General features: G+C 44.1%; 1 protein-coding gene across 1 annotated transcript in view; it reads left to right on the top strand.

Moving 5' to 3' along the window:
* Vstm4 (V-set and transmembrane domain containing 4) overlaps window positions 1–20239 on the top strand; it is an 88288-nt gene that overhangs the window by 55931 nt on the left and 12118 nt on the right. Inside the window, exons 6-7 of the mRNA XM_059274119.1 lie at window positions 7271–7377; window positions 8676–8737. Coding sequence (XP_059130102.1) covers window positions 7271–7377; window positions 8676–8737 — 169 coding nt within the window. The remainder of the gene's footprint in view (window positions 1–7270; window positions 7378–8675; window positions 8738–20239) is intronic.

The following is a 20239-nucleotide window of genomic DNA, read 5'->3' on the forward strand; positions in this document are numbered from 1 at the left end:
AGTAGCTCTAAGTACCTGACATATAATACCGATTGACCTTGAGTATTTTAATGGCAGTTGAGGGCTCTGGAACCTAGGGTGAGACATCTGAAACTCACCCCATTTGTCTGAGCTCTTGAATTTTATCTGCGGTAGCTGACATTGGGGAGGGGAGTGTCTATGGTTGCTAATATTTTTTATTGTTCTGAAAGTGACAGAGAGTTGCCACTGTAGCGATAGAAACTAGTAATTCCTCAAGATTCTACAATAAAGATTTCATAGTGCACAGCACATATAGTATCTGTGGGCTGCATGAAACCTTGAGGAGGTGGCCAGAGATCCAGTGGGAAAGGAACGGCTAGGACATGCTCATGGTGTAAGTCGGCATTTGCCTTGCCGAGACTGAGAAGCAGAGGGAGTGGACATTTCTGGCATAGGGCAGATCAGTTAAAGTAAGGCCTTCCACAGCACTGTGGAGCAAGAAGCACTCGGGAGGCCAAGAAGGATCCTGGGAGGACCCAGGCAGCAGGGCTTCTTGAGCCCCATTTGCTAAGGGCTCTCTGTGTCCATATCTTTGGCCTCTGGCTGTCTTATTTCAGACGAAAACAAATCCCTATGTAGCATGTGACTCTACCCAGTGATGAGAAACACCTGTTCATTCAGTGAAGAATAGAAATGACAGACCTCAAGGAGCATGTGCCTCACAATGGTCAGGTGCTGCAAGAAGGTGGCCTTAGACCAAGGGTAACACCAGGCATCGGCAGTGTGGTTCCGTGGGTGAAGCTCCTCGGCTCTCACTGCTCTCATGTCTCACAGAGCCTGGTATCAGGATGATTATTTGGTTGCCAGGACACCCTAAAGGGACCCATGCTGTGGATCAAGATTTAGTTACCGGAGACGGCTGTGGTTGGGTGTAGAAGGCTTAGCTGTAATTATGTTCTCTGGTGGAATCATCTTGGTGTATGGTAGATTTTCCCCTTCCTCTCTGTTCTCCCAAATGCTCCCAGCTCTGAAGCAGACACACAGAACATCTGGCCCACCATGTACTCTATTTGGTAGCTGACATCACTCATTCCAGACAATTTTCAGGAACATGCTGTCCTCCTCTGCCCACTTCTTTGGCCAGAGCAACTTTTGGTCTTGGGCACCAGGCGCAGTTCCCAGCCCCTAAGACTCCAGCACTTGTGTTGACCCACCCTCTTTCTATGAGGGAAGGAGTTTAAGCAGCTATACTGAATTTAGCACAAACATAAAATGTAGTAGGATGTTAATGTCACCTTCTAGTACTATCTCTTTAAGGAGCCGACTTAAGCCCAGAGCAACTATTCTAATGTAGCTTGAATGGCAATCTTTCTGTCTTAATTTTCTAGTTCCTTTTTGTCCAGACTAGTCCCAAGGTCCTTGCTTCAGGGTTAGTGAGTCAGACCAACCTGGACTGAATCTCACATCCCTTCCTTGGGAAGGGCCTGGGCGTTCATAGGTCTAGTTTTCTTGCTTGAGAAGGCTGGAGATTATGATAACCTTTCCACAGTGACTTGCACCGAACAGACAAAAACATAGCAATTACTACTAACTTTGCTTTCTGAAAAGAAAAAAAAGTTTACCAAGAATTTGTTAAAAGCCCTGTAAAATCCAGGTCACATGCTTTGTTGGCATCTTGGGGAGGCCATGCACTCGTCAGTCGGTCTGTCTTTCTCCCCTTATTACCTGCCTGGTCTGCCCTACATTTGCTTGGCCTAATACCACTGTGACTGTGGGAGAGCGTGTGTCAGAGCAGGGCACGGTATACTATGCTGGGCAGAAAAGTTCCTGATCAGTGTTATGTTGAAACTTGTGGTCCTTCCCTCAGGGCTGAAACATGGGCATCGTGATGGGCACCATGGCATCCCCTAGTAGCAACATCATATTTCCAATGCGGTGCTATGAAATGTCCACATTGTTTGCACTGGCTACCTGTTTGAGTTATGTAGCCCTTGAATGCCTGTGATGGTTTCACCTGTCAACTTGACCAAGTTTGGAATCAGCTGGGAGATTATTGACATCTCTGGCTGTGTCCATGATGGAGCTTCTAGGGAGGGTTATCTGAGGGAGAGAGACTGGCCATGAGTGGGCACAGCGCCATCCCGTGGACTGGGGGTCTTGACTGAATAAAAGGAAGCCAAGGAGAGCTGAGCACGGCCATCCCCACTCTCTACTTCCTGTCCCACTTCGCTGTGGACTGTTCTGCTCCTTGAGCCAAAACAAATCCTCCTCCTCTCAAATTGTTTCTGTCACAACCAGAAAAGCAGCCAATACAATGCCACATCTTGTTTATCCATGCTGTTCCATCTGACATCGTAGTGGCCCCATGAGATAGCTAACAAGGGCTGGTCACCCATCTTACAGATTGAGAGGTGGAGGCCCATGGAAAGGATGGCTTATCCAGAATCACCTCTGCAGTGTCATCCTCTACCCCATTTCCAACATCTGCTCACTAAATCCAGTTTCTGCTGGTTCTGGAGCAGAGGTTCTGGGTCCTCGTGGAACAGAGACTTCAGGAGGTGGCACCTCTTACGAGAGACCCAGACCACATGTTCCGCCTCCTGCCTCACCTGTGCTGGAGCTGGAAAAGCAGCCCCATCTGACAACATGCTCCCCACAAACAGCACTTCTGTCTGACTGACTGACTGCCTTCTAACTCAGAGGGAGTTCCGGGTCTATTTTTCTATCTTTTTGGCTTTGACTACCACCAACATCACTCTCCTCTGTCAGAGACAAACGGCATCCCTGTTCCGATCCAAGATGTAGCATAACTTTTCTTGTAAGTTAATCATAAGGTGGGCTTTTTTAGTTGAAAAGTCCTCCCGGACTTGGCTTGATGGGAGAAACGGGATTCGGAGGGAAAAGTGTGGACCGCATGTCACCACGATGACTCACTGTATACTTGAAGTCTTGTTGAACTATGAATTAGAACTAAATTTAGTTGGAGGCGGCCTTACTGGTCTAGAGGAAAATGTTGATGACAAGACAGATCTTTTTCAGATTTCTAAAACCCTTGGGCATAGTGGCATACGCTCATAGAAATGACATCCCAGAAACTTCCGCTGTGTATGAAAGAGCTAAAAAATTAAGTCCAAGTAAAAAGGAGAGAAAGTGGAAACATTTAATTCTCTAGTGTGTGAGGTGCCCTGGGGATACTGTCCGAATTCAGAGGTACAAAAGAAAGAATATCAAAGGATTTCAGCAGAAAGGGAAGAAAACTGCATTTAATAAAAGTCTAGGGCTAAAGGGGTATTGGAAAAAATTTGCAACCAACGTGTTAGCTTGGTGGAAGAGATCTATGCAAGTCTATATGAAAAGTCCAAGGCCTTAAGTAAATGGCAATAAATGTGAGGAAGTGTGGAGACAGACACAGGCCATGGCCATCCTCTGTGACAATCAAGAAATGCAACAAAAGAGGGTCACATGTTTCTTCATGAAGTTGGCTGATAAACTTAGTGCTAAGGACAATGACATGGTGTCGTTCTCCACTGACAGGACAGCCACAAAGTGGTACTAACTTGTTTTGACAACATGGTAACATCCATGAAAACATCCAGTTTTCAGGTTCAAACTTAAAAATGAAAGTTTAGGAATGGGAAGCCATTCTGCAGAAATACATTAGAAAATGAATCAGTTGTTCATATGCTAGAGAATGGGTTTGGAAACTATAGCTTATTTTCTCACTAGAATAGTAGGAAAATCTAAAAATTTGAAAAATATAGGTTAAATAAAAAGAAAGTGTTGTATTACAGTGTAATGCAATATTTTAAAATGTATAAAATACAGTGTTAAATATATTACTCATAAAAAGACCTGTTTATAGCAGCTTTATTCCAATTCCTCAAACTGAGGAAAACAATCATTATTGAGGGGAATAGATGAGTAAACTATGCGACAACCAGACAATGAACTATTACTTGGGACTATAAAGAAATGAGCCAGCAGCCAGGTGGTGGTGGCGCACCCCTTTAATCCCAGCACTCGGGAGGCAGAGCCAGGCAGATCTCTGTGAGTTCGAGGCCAGCCTGGGCTACCAAGTGAGTTCCAGGAAAGGCGCAAAGCTACACAGAGAAACCCTGTCTCAAAAAACCAAAAAAAAAAAAAAAAAAGAAAAAAAAAAAGAAAAAAGAAAAAAAAAAGAAATGCGCCAGCAAACCAGGAGAAGACATGGAGAAAGAACCCTCAGCGCCTCAGCGCCGGTTATCAAGTGAAAAGAACTGGTCTGAATAGGCTACAGAGTGTGTTTACCCTCCAATGTCCTGGACCCAGCAGACCTATGGAGCCAGTCAAAGCAAAGAGCAATGGTTTCTGGAACCTGAAAGGTGCAGAGAGGCGAAGCACAGAGAACTCTTAGGACTGCGAAGCCCCTCTGTATAATATTATAACGCTGCAATACGTCACTGTCACTGTATATTTTTGCAAACTCACAGAACACAGGAGAGTGAACCCTAATATTACCTGTAGACTGTGGATGCTCCTGATGATTCTGCATAAGCTTTCCAATTGCAGCGTATGGGGTGTTGGAAAAATTTGTCCCTTCTCAATTCCTCTGTAAACCTAAAACTGCTCTAAAAATAGTATTTTTTTTTTTTTTTTTTAAGAAGGAGAAACAAGTTGTGGAAATATTTACAGAGGTCGAGTTTTGGTCATGACAGGCTTATTTCCTTTCATTTCCATGCCTATAATTACCATTTTAATCCACAAAGCTGTTTTATTTTATTTGAAAGAAAAATAATAAACATGTCAAGAGTTTAAAAGGCTGCATAACCAAGCTCTGTGTGTTTGTCTGTTTAAACAATCCCTTGTTTGCTCTTGGTGGTCAGAGTTTTGTAAACTCCCGTTCCTTTAAGCTATTTGGGAATTTACACAGTGGGCCCTGCACTCTCCAGCTATGACCACTTAGCCTGTTCCCAAAGAAAATAAGTCATCCTTGGGGAATCTCGGTGGAAACATATCCTTAGACTTTTCCCACACTTTGTGAGTCTTGACTTGTTTCTAATATTTAGGACCATCATTACAATAGCCTGTAACTAGATAGCTACATTACTTGTGTATAATTGTAAATGCAGTAATTCTCTGTCCTGTCTCCTATCTGTGCAGCTCGCCAGCATCCCTACTCTCAAGACCCTTGACTATTTCTAATGTTTCTTTATATGTAGGCAAGCTCATTCCAGCTTGTATCTTGTTTCTCCTGTTTTTATATGAAGCGTGAGGTATTTCACAGTGGATTTCTCCTTAGAAATGTGTCTAACCCTTAGAATTTTTCTCTCAACAATATATCTTACTTCATCAGGACATAGGTCACTGCTTTCTTCCTGTTTCTAGCCACAGAGGACCAGAATAAGAATAACGTGGTGGTGGTGCACGCCTTTAATTCCAGCACTCAGGAGGCAGAGGCAGGTGGATCTCTGTGAGTTCAAGGCCAGCCTGCCTACAGAGCAAGTTCTAGGACAGCCAGGGTTACACAGAGAAACCCTGTCTCCAAACACCAAAACGAACAACCAAAACAAAACCAACCAAACAAAAAAGCAACCAAACAGAAAGCATACTTTACTTAAGCAGCCATTTGGTGACAGTTGGGCTGTTCTGCTGAAATTTCGCAGTGCTGTATTGCTTAAGTGTTGTGCACATATCATTTCACATGCACACAGTGGCATTCACGCAAGGAATTTTCAGAAGTGAGACTGCCATGCCATGCTGGTAGATGTTCCCAAGTTGTTTTCCACCGGGGAAGATCTGCACTGCATGCTTGTCCAGAGCGCTTACTCGAATTTGATTCTTGCCGTTCTGGTGTGCAGAGGAAGGAACCCCCCTCTCTCCCTACCTTTTTATGATGAGTTTAGCGTGTTTACACATGGGGGACTCTCCTTTGGGACACACATTGCCCCTCTACTGACTCTGCATTGTGATGACTGATCATGGTTTTGTCCACTTTAGAGATTCTTCATGGCCTGGAAAGATAGACTCTCCTGGGAACAGTATCTGCTAAGCTGGACCCTGTGCCTAGGAACAAATGATTTTACAGAGAGCTTCCTTGTGGGTTGCTGGAGCCAATAGGAGAGCTTTTAAATAAGACTGATGACCACTCAGAGAAGTCCTCGGACCTCCACACATGTAGGAGGCTGAGAAGACTAGCCTCCATTGTCAACTTGAGGGGACTGAGAATCAACAGAGACACACCTCTGACATGTCTGTGGGGGTCTTTCTAGAGAGACTGAACTGAGGTAGAAAGGTCACCTTTAATGCGGTGGCACCATCCCTTGGGCTAACTAACTGAATAGAGAATGTAATAGACTGAATAGAGAATGTAAGCTGAACACCAACAGCACTCATCTCTCTTTGACCCTGAGTGTGGATGCAATGTGACCAGCTGCCTCATATGGATGCTACCATGACTTCCCTGCACAGTGGACTGGGGCCTCAAGCTGTGAGCCAAAATAAACTCTTTCTTCCTTTCATGAGCCGCAAGATAAGTGAATAATGTAAGAGCCAAGAACAGCTTAGGTCACACGTTCACTGCTTATTAACAGCTTAGAATGATCCCTTAGTTCCAGGGCTTCGACTTCCTTAAATAGAAGGCTTGTCGTTCCCACCACATTTTTTAAAATCATGTATATCACTTAGAAAGAAACAGATACTTGAGTGGCCCCACAGGATCAGCTGACTGGAAACATGACACTTCTCAGAGTAAACTCATTTGCCTGTCCTAAAGATGAAGGTACCATGGAAGCAAGCCCCTTGTACTCATGGAGGACCCTGAAGATACAGCTCCCCTGAGTCTCTTCTCATTAGACTGAGAGGCACTTGGTCTGGGGATTATGGAATCCAAAGACATGGGCAAAGAATGTTGGCTCCAGGGGAGCTAACTCAAGAACAGGTACATTTTTGGTGATGTTAGTAGCCAATCATACAGTCAGTAGCCAAGCTACACTGTGCCCAGTTAATATAGATATAAGCCATCAGTTCATACATCCTAAATAATGTGAACAAGCTGGTCCTTGGTTCCTCCCGGAATTTGAACTTTGAGCAACACATCATAAGTCATAAACTAGCTCACCTCATCATCTTTATCTTGGCCAAGGGAGAGTGGCAGACTTGCTGGCATCTCTGGAGACAATGTAAAACACTCCCTGTCTATCTGTGAGGTGGCCCTTCCTTGGACACCTCCATAGGGAGTCTTCAAGAGCTCCTGGGGGCCACTAGTTCCTTTCCCATTCTGGTTTTTAGCAATGAATAGAAGTTGGCTTCATCTGGCCCTTTTCTTCTACAGCTCAGGTGAGACTGTCACCAGTGTGACCAGCTTGGCCCCACTGCAGCCACAGAAGGGCAAGAGGCAGAAGGAGAAGGCAGATGTCCCTCCTGCAGTCCCTGCCAAAGGTAAGAATTGGACCCGCAATTTCTTAAGTGAAAGCCACCATGATTGATGCAGGGGTGGGCCTGGAATCAATTGTGGGATTAGGGCAGAGAAATAGATGGATGGAGGACTTGTCATTCAGTGCTACTGTAGTGCAAACATCCCCCTAGATTCTAGACATAACAAACTGGGATGAGGTAGGAAGCAGGCAGAAAGCATTGGCATCGAGGTAAGTCAACATGCACAGGAAAGTCCATACTGAAGTTACTGTAGACTTTTAAATGGTGAGGTGAGCAGGGGCTGGCAACATCTTCTTGGTTCTTAAAGGGAAAGAACATCTCCGGCATTTTAAAGAGGTATGCAGTACATTTCAGACTTATTCTGCTGATAAAATACACATTTTGTAATTTTTATTTGGTGGTTGCTGTTTTTATTTAGAGCAATGGGAATGAGCAAGAAAGGGGTTTCTTAAGGGACAAAAAGGCATGGATCTTACCAGGGCCAAGACTGTCTGTAGATAGACCCTATTTAGATTCTTAGAATGGCCTAGCTAGGTGTTCATCCCTCAACAAATTTGAAAGAGATAACTTTAACATGACAAAATGCATTTTATTCCTTCACTGGGTTCTGCTGGTATCCCACTGAACCCTATGGAAGAAGCCAGAAGAGGTGTAGCTGAAAGGAAAGAAGGGTTTGAAGTGTGAGACCTTGGGCGGGAAGGAGCAGAGATCACCTCAGCCAGGGCTCACAGCTCTGTATTGTGTCAGTCACTGCAGGCTGGGTATTGTCCTAGTTGTAAAAGATACAAATTGTACTTGGAGAACTAAGTCTTGGACTTTCAACTCCAATTTCAAGCCATGCCAGTCAAGACTAGTTAGGTCAATGGAAGAAGCCTCCGTTTGTGTCCGTTAACCTGGGACAGTAAGCCCCTCCTTGAAGAACTCACAGGGCTGGGTGAGGGTCAGTCATTGTCCTTGAGGTCAGGGGGAGATCAGAGTCTCCTGGGTAAATTCCTACCTCAGCCTTGACCAAGGGCTCCTTTTTGTCTCCCACACCCTTGACTTCCACACAGGTGACAGAGACCTGTACAGAACTGTTGTAACCTGGCCTAAGGGAGGCTGTGACATGTCTAAAGACGAGGGGATGATTGTCCCCCAGTTAGGGGTATCTGAGGATAGTGACTCCAGAAGCTTGAGCTCTTCTTGAGGGTAGGAAGGTTCTGCCAGTCTGTACACAGGGTGTCTGTGATGACCGAGGAAGATGGGCACTAAGAGGCCCTGGAGGAATTTCAAGCTAAAACTTGGTGTCTGTCCTTCCACAGCTCCGATCGTCGCCACTTTCCACAAACCAAAGCTGCTGAAACCCCAGAGGAAGGTCGCCCTGGTGAGTAACCGTTCTGTTGTTGTGGTCCCTCTAACACAAGAAACAGTGCAAGGCTCAAACAGTACCTCTACCAGCTCTGGCTAGGTTAAAAATTCTATTTCCTGTTTTCAAAGGTGTTCTCTCTCTTCTCACATCAAATCTGGAGTCACTTCTTCTCCACCTTAATTTTGCAGAGTGATCTTCCAAGAAAATCCAAATGGAATTCTCTTTCTCTGTAGAGGTTGCCTTTCAAAAACAAGGGCAAACAGGTCATATACAGAAGGGTATAAAACAGAAAGTGGGCCGGGCGGTGGTGGCGCACGCCTTTAATCCCAGCACTCGGGAGGCAGAGCCAGGTGGATCTCTGTGAGTTCGAGGCCAGCCTGGACTACCAAGTGAGTTCCAGGAAAGGTGCAAAACTACACAGAGAAACCCTGTCTTGAAAAACCAAAAAAAAAAAAAAAAAAAAAAAAAACAAAAAAAAAACCTAAAAAAACAGAAAGTGGACTTGCTTGCATCAATTTACCTGATAACTCCCTCTGCAGAGGATGCTAAGGGTCTTTCCAGAAAAAAAAAAATATGTTAAGTCTTTTTTTATTTTGAAATAACTTTAGATTTGCAGAAGTCATCTTTGAGGTATCAGAGTTTGTGTATGCCCTTCGCCCACTACGGTTAACATCTAATGTAGCTAGGGTGTGTAGCTCTAAGGTAGGAGTTCTCGACCTGTGTATCACGACCCCTTTGGGGAGGTCAGTTGACGCTTTCACAGGGGTTGCATATCAGATATCCTGCATATCATATATTTACATTGCAATTCATAACAGTAGCAAAATTACAGTTATGAAGTAGAAACAAGCATAGTTTTATGGTTGGGGGTCACCACAGCATGAGGAACTGTATTAAAGGGTGGCAGCATTAGGAAGGTTGAGAACCACTGCTCTAAGGTATTAACCTCAGCATGATGTCCATACAGCACTTCCGCTGGTTGCCCACTTCGGAAACATTCCAGCGCCCCACAGTAGATGCCTGAAACCATAGATTGTACCAAACCCTATGAATGTGTGTGCTCCATTTTCTCCACACATAACACACTAAACCATAATGTTTAGTTTCTGAATTAGTCACAGTAGAGTAACAATGGCCAATTCTAACACGGAACAATTATAACATGCTGCAGTAAGATTTATTTAAAACAGTTACTTAAAAACGTATGAATTAATTGATTCTGGAATTTTCCTCGTAAGATTTTCGAATGAAGGTTGACTGCCTGTAACTGAAAGTGAGGATGGGGGAGGGGCAGCTGTGCGTTCTTAAGACGGGATGTCCATTTCAATCCACGGTGAAGGTCATGTCTGCCAGGCTCCTCACTGTTCTTTCCTGTCAGCCCCCTGTGTGTCAGAAGCCAGCCCCAATGTCCAGCTCACACTCAAAGCAGGCAGAAGAAACTTAGGTGCAGCCTTTCACGGGGGAAGAAGTCAGGATCTGTGGACCTGTTTCCCACAATGATTACTAATTATTTCAGAGAGCTGTAGCAAGGCTTCTGCTCACTTGTGTCCCACGCGTCCTTGCCTTTCCCCTAGGGTGTTTGTGTGGTGGCATGCCAATGGCAGTCTTCTATTTCCTCAGCCTGTCATCTCCGTTGCTTAGAGTTCCGTAAGAAAGAGTTGCCCCTTTCCTCACTTTTTATCCACTGATTCCTTTGATATCGGAATATGCACAGCCACTTACGTAGTATTTTTAGGGTTTGACCATCTGTGGTTTGTTTGGTGGTTGACACTGTTCAGCAGTTGTGTTTGTACTATGTGTGTGAATGAAAAAGGATTGTCAAAGCGATTCCAATGTCCACGGCGGCAAAGAGCAGTTTACGGGAGTTCTCTTTTTGTTCTTTACTGGACAGCCAATGGTATGCTTAGAATACATTCATGCATGTGCTTTCTACATGTCATCATATTTAATTTTCACAGTAAGACTTGTCCCTCATCTGCCAGTTTTGTCTGTGAGGACACACGGACACTCCATTTAAAGGGAGTGTTGGGGGTCTCACAGTCAGCCAAGAGACAGTCACCAGTCTTGAATCAAATAACGTTCTTTGGTCTATGGCCTACTGGGCCCTTCTCCTTTATCCACTAAACATAAAACCTGGTTGTGCAGTGCATGGCTATAAAATGCTGTCTTAAATGGTTGTTATTTTTGTGACTTATCAGAAGATTGGATTCAACAGCACTTAAAATAATGACCATAATCCCTGTGCAGGTGTTCACTGCTAACCCTTCTGTCTGTGTGTTTGTGTGAACTGATATGCTTCTCTGGATGGATACTTAGCATGGAAATTAAAATAAAATTAAGTAAAATTAAAATAAATTAAATTAAAATAAAAATGTTTCAAAGTTTTCCCAGAAGTATTTCAACTAAAGATTTCTGTATGTGTTTTTATTTTTATTTTATTTTATTTTATTTTATTTTATTTTATTTTATTTTATTTTATTTTAGTGTATGGGTGCTTTGTCTGCATGTCTGTCTGTCTGTCCCCCACATGCATGCAGTGCCTGAGGAGGCCAGAAGAGGGAGTCAGATTCCCTGGAATTGGAGTTACAGATGGTTGGGGGCTGCCTTGTAGGTTCTGGGAATTGTACCCAAGGTCCTCTGGAAGAGCAGCCAGCGCTCTTAATGGCTGAGCCATCTCTCCAGCTCCAAGGTTTCTTTACTGATGTAAAAATTTTATGGAAAAAATTCTATATAAATATGAAAAGATATAAAGTAAACTATGAAATAAAATAAAATATTTGTAAATGGTCAGTCTATTAAGCTCTTTTCACAAAAAAATAGGTCAAGGTAGTTATATAATTTCAAAATAATTGTTTTTGATGAAATCTTTCTTTCCTTTTTAGTTCATGTATTTTGCTTTATGTATATGAGTGTTTTGCTTCTCTCTCTCTCTCTCTCTCTCTCTCTCTCTCTCTCTCTCTGTGTGTGTTTGTGTGTGTGTGTGTGTGTGTGTGTGTGTGTGTGTGTGTGCACGCCTGGTGCTTGTGAAATTCAGAAGAGGGCATCAGATCCCCTGGAACTGGAGTGGCAGATGATTGTGAGCCGCCGTGTGATGCTGGGAACTGAACCTGGGTCCTCTGCAAGGACAACAGGGACTCTTAACCTTTGAGTCATCTCTCCAGCCTCAATTAGATTTTTTTTTTACTAACAATTCTTTAAATACAAAATTATCTTTTGATCATTAAGATGTAAAGAATTTTTTAAGTTTTTGTACCAAATTCTCATAGAATTAAGTTAATTTTAGTTAATACCAGTTTCCACCAATAACAATTCGCAGGTGGAAAAAGAAAAAAAAAAAAGAGCTGACCTCAACCAGACCTCTGTGTGACAAATATTTTAGAGTCAAAATTACCAGGCCTAGTATCTGCAGACTTGGATGAATATTAAGATTTATTGCCCCAGGACGCTAGCATTGACCTCAGTCTCAATTTGGTCGATATGTATTTCTCAGATCAATAAGTCTTGATGGTAGTAGCTGAAACTTGAGTCAATAGCTACCTGTTGACTCACATGGGCCTTAATGGGTAATTTAGATAATAACTTAGAGATACACACACACATACACACACACACACACACACACACACACACACACACACACACACACATTGTAAAAAGGTGCATCTTGGCTGGGTCCAAGGCTACAGTACCCCACAGTCCTTCTTTCTAGAAACTCACCCACCCTCTCCTTTGAGAAGAAGGCCTAAGGGCCTCCACTCACTTATTGATCACCTACTGTGTACCAGCTTCTCTTCTAGGTGTTTCATGATTTCTGTCACTTGTCTCCCCTACAGTGTCCACCAGGTGACATGTATTAATCTTGGGGTTTGCAACACTCAGGTGATTAAGATGTTAGATTATTTTTTTAGTGCTTCTAAGACAACATGACCATTTACAAGAAATACGTGTTTTAACTGTGATTAACAGTGATTGGAAAGTTTTTGCAAATGATAAAGAAACAAGAAAGAAGGCTAGGGAGAGGCATTTTGAAACCAAGGTATCACAACTGCACTTCCTATCCCTTATTTAAACAATACCAAATGTAGCAATCTGTTTCCAAATTCTGCTAGCCAGGAGTAAGGAGCCAGGAGTAAGGAGCCAGGAGCCCCGTCACAGTGGTTCTTCCTAGCAGTCTGATGATGCAGTCTGCCCGGTAAGTCTGAGTGTTTGCAATGAGTCTTTATTCTAAGATCAGCAGTCCTTCATCTTCTGGACACACTCAGAAGAGTAGAAGTGTGGCATGGAGACGGAATTCAGAGGCAAAGCACTAACCCAGCAGGCCTAGGATCCTGAGGCTCACTACCACCAGGACAGATTCAAAATAAGCAAACAAACAAAAACCTGGGGCCCTCAGAACACTCTGGAAACAGTGGCACCTGTTTATTTTTGTAAACTGGATCACAGACTCCAAAACTCACTGAAACTTCTGGGGACCCCTGATATCCTCACCCTAGTCCAGCACTCCCATGGCATTGCCTTAAGAGCCCGTGGAACTAATTCCCACACTCCCAGGAAAAATCGTGACTACTTCCTTGTTTCAGGAGAATCGGAGAGCTCCCAAAATGCTTCTTTTTATTTTTTTATTGCATTAGGCCAGTTTATTGATTTAGAGGCTGAGTAGAGGAAGAAAATACAGTGTCTGGTGTGGAAACAAACCCAAGTTTAAAGGGAAAAAAGCATCAGTCAGGGGGTTACGTTAGTAGCACCCCAAATTAATGAGGAACAAAATGAGAATCATCCTTAGCGTTAAACGGATTTGATGTCCACTGTGTCCCAGTCAGCATCCCGCCCTTCTCTACAGGCCTTCCTCTCTGTAATTAAGCCCCTTGTGCCAGGGTTGCTGAGGGGTCAGGCCACTCCTGTTGTCCAAAAAGAAAATGAGTTCGTGTGAGCAAGAGGCTGGAGACAGGAAAATCAGGAACACCGTGGGCTTAATTACCACGAGTTTCCCAGCGGGTCTCGTGGAGCCTGTCTTATTCCCTCCGATCCATCCACTGCATTGCTGTCTGGGGGCTTTCCTAAAACCGCTCCAACCCTGTCATTTCCCTGACTAGAATATTCCAATGGCTCCCCTTTGCCTCTGGCATGAAACACGGCTTCCTGTGAGTGGAAGGGTGGGGCCCATCATCGTCTGTCACTGCTTCCTAGGTCCTGTCCCGCACCCCCAACCCCGGGAACGTGAGACCCCATGTGGTAGGTTCTCCCCCCCACATCCACTGCCCTCCGCATACCTCCACAGAGCTACGGCGTGATCCCCACAAGGCTTGCCCTTGAGGTCTCCTGCTCCCAGCACCCACTCCTCCACAAATCTGGGTCCACCCACGACTTTAATTGGGGCTCTTGTTGAATGTATTTGACTGGCTTGCGACATTTCACACCATGACCTCTGGGTCCCTCATCCATGTTGTAACCTATGTGAGAATTTCCTGTCTTCCTAAGACGGAATTACACGCCATTGCATGGATGTATCGTGTAACATTTTGTGTGCCCATTCTGCCATCAGTGCACAGAGTTGACACCCCTTTCCAACTCTTGTGAATACTACAAATATGGGCATAAACACATCTATTTAGGTCTCCCATCTTAATTCTATGAAGTATGAACACAGAAGTAAGTTTACCAATGTGAATGATAAATCTTTGCTGGGGGAGGACTCATCCCATTTTTGTGCCAAATGAGCCACACCATTTTACACACGCACTAATAACACACAGACTCTGATTTCTCCATGTCCTTATCTTTTCTTCCCTTCCTTCCCCTCTTCCTCCTCCCCCCCACCTCCCTTTTCCTCTTCAACCCTCCTTCCTTCCTTTCCCTCCAGTTTTTCTTCCTCCAGCTCCCTCTTCTCCCTTTTTGATAGTGGCGTCCTAATGTGTATGAAATAGTATTCCATTGTGGTTTTAAATTGTGTTTCCTTGATGAGAAGTGATGTTGAACATCTTTTCATGGTCTTATTGGCTACTTTTGTCTTCTCTGAAGAAATTAAAGTTCTTTGTTCATTTTTAAATTGAACTAGGGGTGTGTGTATGCTCATATACACTGGGAGGTTCTTTATGTATTCTGAACACTAAATACTTAATATCTAGCTAATGTGGCAGTAGTTTTACCCTTTCCAAACTCCCTCCTCTCCTGGAAACCCAAAGATCAGAATGCTCAGTGGTCAGAAAAATCTTTTATTCCATCAGAGTCAGAAAGACCCTGTCCAAGGAGTCTGCCTCTCTGTGCCTGGTTGAAAAGCATGGACTGATCAGCCAGGGTCAGCCCCTGTACTGTTGTTCTCTGTTTACCTAGCCCCTTCCTCCAGCCGTTTTCACCACCCAGAACATATTGCCAAGGCCAAAAAAGACGTTTCCTCTGCTCAGTAGTAGAAAAGGGCTCTGAGGCCCATTAGGCACCAGTGATAGAATTCTGAGAGGATTTTAATAATATTCCAGATCCCAACAAAATTATTTCCAGAGGACATGCTTTTCAGGTTTCTTGAAGGATGTTTATAATAAGCCAGAGAATTTCTCTTGTTGTCGTTAATGTGCTAGAACTGGTTTCAGCTAAATTTTACATGAAAAGGATATATTAACCTGCATAAAATATGTTCATAATCTCAATTTAAAATTAAAAAGAAGGAAAAAACCCACAACCACATGTACAATATATTGCCCCAAGTAAAAGCCTTGGGAAAAAAACAAAAACTTTGCTTGTACCATGCTAGCACCATTTTTACAGAGATAAAAATTCTATGCCCCCCTTGGTGCCCATGCTCATCCCATTATTGTCACGGGGAGTTATGTATGTTGACTGGAGGGAGAATCCAAGCTGAAGCTTTGAAAGGGATGAGAGTGGGGAGCACAGAAGTCATTTGGTTTCATGGGCCTCTCCTCCAGAGAGAGCAGGCGCTGGGGCTTCCAGGAACCGGAAGTGATCAAGAGCAAGTGGAAACGAGAGCATCCTGTGCTTAGGGAGTCTGTTTACCAGGACATGGGGCTGTCATCTCCAGGCAGGCCGCATAGTTTGTGCAAGAGTGTTGAGTCACATGACAGTATCCACACACACCTGCCAAGTCAGGTGCCTTTCTGCTGTTTGAGAAGCCAGTAACAGTAGGTTGAGGCGCTGATGATTTGTGGGGTGTGTGTGTGTGTGTGTGTGTGTGTGTGTGTGTGTGTGTGTGTAGGGTGGAAGGGCTAAGGGAAGCTTTTAAGACAAGATAGTGTACTAAGGACCTATTGGGAACCTCACTGGGGGAGACTGTGTGAGTCCTGCCGTGGAAGTGCCACAGATGGAGGCGGCTTTCAGTTGTGAGGAAGGTGAGCTTCTTTATCTGCTGCATAGCTGGTTCATTCAGATCACCCTTTCAGCTCCACCCCCTTGTCCCCGGTGCCTACTGAACGCTGACAGGCAGTGTGCAAGGTGCTGGGTAGTGCAGAACCTGAGCCCTGCAGCCACCTGGCCCAGGTGGTGAGCTGGCCTGCAGAAGAGCCCAGGTGGGAAGCAGGCCTGGATGCCCAGCAGGTCTTGCCCTGTAGATGACCTCTCCTGGAGTCTAGTCCACCCTGCGCCCAGGAGTCAAGCTGGGTACCACTCCAGACGGCCTGTCCCCTGTGTCTGCGGGGACTGCCCCTCCCTGAAGAGCCATCCTAGCTGGTTTGCTGCCTTTATTGGGCACTTCATTTCTGAGATCACTGCACTGCTGGGAAATTTTCTAAAGAAACTTTTTTGCTCTATTTTGGCTTTGTAATCTCGTGAAACAATATTATTTCTGCTCACATTTGATGGTTTTAAGCCCGTTTCATTTACAAGCTCAGTTTTGAACACAGAGTACTTCAGAGTTGTTATTAAAAGACTTTTTCACTCTCAGATGGAGAATACTAGAAATGAAGTGGCATTTTTTGGAAAGAAAGAATACAACCCGTCAACATATGTAAGACATACATCCAAAGTATCAGGAATTTCTGTGTACAATTCTGAGCTCACAGCCAAACAATGGTGCGCCTGAGAGCTCCTTTCCCTCTCACTAGATTAAATGATAATTTATTATTATATGTCTAGAGATAAAATTATTTTGCCCCCTCCTCTCCCCCACCCCCCAGTGCTGAGGACTTAACCCAGAGCCTTGTATTTACAAGGCAAGCTTAGATTAAATTCTCAACCCTAAATTGATAAATCATCAATAAACATATATGACGGCCCAAAGCCAGTTGTATATACCTATAGCTTTAGGACTTTCTGCTTGGGGTATGTATGAAGATGAAGAGTGCAAACTATTAATCTAGTCAATGTGCACTCATTGCCCACATTACATATTCTAATGTAAATTTTACAAATGATCAGGCATGCTCATTGTCATTTTAGATTTGACTTCATTACTTAGCTTGTGCCCTGTATACCATGACAGTGGCCTGATGATACTGTGATGGTGATGGTTATAATGACGGCCGCAGTGTGATAATAGTGATGGGAATGGTAATAGTGATGGTAGAATGGAGATGAAGGTGGTGATGCTGGTGGTAACGTAGAGGACAGTGGTGGGGGTGGTGGTGATGATGGTGGTGGGGATGGTGATGATGATGATGACATTTCAGTGGCCCTTTCCATATTCAGACCTTGTTCTAATACTTATCAATAAGGAGACATATTTAATTCTGGGACAACCCCCTTATTGTTTCCATTTCACAGATGGGATGAGGTAGTGAACTGTTCCCTCATTGGCCTTTGTCAGATCTGATCCAACCAGGTGCTTGGTGACAAGTCCCCTTTCCCCCAACTATGAGCCCATTCCTCCTGTCAAAAGTACTTAGTTGTAGCTAGAGTTTTTCTGGTCCTGCCTGGACAAATTACAGTTAAATCTGTTGGTTCTAGGGCATTGTTTTCTGCCCTGACCTCACTGGACAGGTAGGACTACTCTAGCAATTCAGAATTTCCACGTGCTAAAATACAAAATGCAGTTCCTTTCCTAAGCTTTTATTTCTCTGCCATGGCCTCTGTTATATGCTTCTAAGTATTGTCTATGTATACACAAAAGCCTATCCATATCTTTGTTTATATCTCAAAAGCACATTATGATCACCTAACCACTGTTGGAGGGCATGACTATAGGATCGGATGGCTCCACTTCTGCATGTCAAGTTTCCTGCAGATGGGAGTGTTTCTTGCACAGTGTCCCTGAACCGAAGTGTTCTTCATCACCACTATGCCAGCACCTCTCTCCCATCATTCACAGAGCTCCACCCTGCTCTTTGGGGACTGCCCCAGGTCGCTCAGTCTCCCAGCTCTTGGCCATACACATTGTGCTGATTTTCTACTTTAGGAAGGCTGCTCTGGTGAAAAATATCCCTGCACACACCCCTTTATTTAGTGCATTTCTGTGGGATACATTTTCTTAAATTGGAGTTATTGTGTGATGTGGATCTCTTACTTTGATAGTCTATCCAATCACCTTCCAAAAATCATTTCCCATTTTATTCCGCCGTTAACAAAGGATGAGAATGATGTTTCCTCACATTCTCCTCAATGTTGGATCTCGATCTCTCTCTCTCTCTCTCTCTCTCTCTCTCTCTCTCTCTCTCTCTCTCTCTCTCAGTCTGTATATAGATAGAGATACGGTATACAGTCGATGTGTGTGTGTGTGTGTGTGTGTGTGTGTGTGTGTGTGTGTGTATAATTTTAAACCTGAAAGCCATGTGCCTATGTTTTACTCCAAGCCTAGAACTCAGTTGATCTACTTCTTAGTGGCATGTTATAGTAGAGTCCCTAAAGATGTTGAAAGAGAGAAAGGAGATCATGAGGCTTTCTTCCTAAGGTGGGAATGATAACAGACTGGTTTTCATTCATTGTCTTATTCAATTCACACAATTAAATGCATATTCTGGGCCAGGGGGATGGATTCATCAATAAATTACCCACCTTGAAAGCCTTGAAAACTGGAGTTTAAATCCTAGGAACTTACACAGAAGCCAAACATGTTTGCACACACCTGTAACCCGGTGAGCTCCGAGTTCAGTGAGAGAACCTGTCTCAAAAAGATCATGTAGAAAAGTAGTGGAAAATCCCGCTGTCAATCTCAGGTCATCATGTACACCTGCACACAAAAGTATAGGCACAGACCATACACATGGATCCACCCCCACACACACACACGCACAGTCAGATATGGTGCAGCACATTTGTAGCTAGCTTGAGGGGGTGTGAGGTAGAAACAAAGAGATCCCTGGAGCTCATTGGCCAGTCAGCCTAGCCAAGTCAGTGAACTCTGGGTTCAGCGAGAGACCCTGTCTCAAAAAATAAAGTGGTGATAAATCCAGGAAGACACAGAATGTTAACCTCTGGCCTTCATACTCAAGTGCATATGCATACACACAAACATTTGCAACACTATCACACACACACACACACACACACACACACACACACACACGCGCACACGCACACACACACACGTTAGGATTTCCCCAGCTATGTGTCTTTTGGGAGCTCAGTGCAAAGCCAGTGTGTGTTCTAGCCCATCTTACCTTACTAGAGAGGTCAGATGTTGCTGGCAGCTTAGAGTCAGCCATGATGGGCTTTTGTACATTTGTACAAGTCAACCAGAGACACTGCCCTTCAGGGCTGGTTTCATTTTGTCCTGTTGCTGAACAGTTGCTGGATGCAGCCATGATTGGATTTGAAGTCACTAGAGGCTAGGACCAAGGAGCAAGTCTGCTGCTTTCTGGCTATTGGTCACAAACAGGCCGTTTGTCTTCATTTCTGTACTCATGGAATGGAGATGACTACAGAAAGTGCCTTCTGCATAGGGATGCCATCACGCTAAGGGACCCTAAGGTGCTGTTGTTACATTCTAGTTGAAAAAGACAGAAGATAAAGGATGGGGCTTTGTCATGCCAAGGAGCATTACATGCTGTGACAACAGTAGAGTCAGGCAGGGGCAAGAGGAACTCTGATGAGGAAGATACCACATTAAAGCAAAGGCCCGATAATATGAGGAAGCAATGTTCACCATGGTGCAGGTGACACTCTTCCAGATGGAGAAAACAGCATGTGAACAAAGGCCCTGAGGTCATCCTTGAGCAAGGAGCACTGCCCAGGTATGTCTAAGAAATGTACAGAGACTAATATGGCTGGACTCTGGTCTGCAAGGAGGACACGTAGAGTGAGCTTAGGAGAGGCACAGGACAAGGTCTTAGGAGCGAGCCTGATGAGGACACTGAGTCTTATTGTGAGCACTAAAGGTCACCTTTGGAAAGTCTGTTCCAGGCACTGCTTTAACTTGTTATTTAGCAAGGTTATAATGCATACTATTTTAAAAAAATCACTGGGTTTATTTGGTACTGACTGGCCTTGGAAGTCCCATAGCTCCTAGCACACAGAGCTTCCAATGTCTCCAAATGCTTTTTTCTCTCTGCTTCTGAGTATATCCAAGGAACCAACTGTGATGACAACACTTGCTTATAATCTATTATGGAAGCGATGTCCCTGACAGTAACAGTAGGC

Source organism: Peromyscus eremicus, chromosome 9 (assembly GCF_949786415.1).
Source record: "Peromyscus eremicus chromosome 9, PerEre_H2_v1, whole genome shotgun sequence".
NCBI classification, from domain to species: domain Eukaryota; kingdom Metazoa; phylum Chordata; class Mammalia; order Rodentia; family Cricetidae; genus Peromyscus; species Peromyscus eremicus.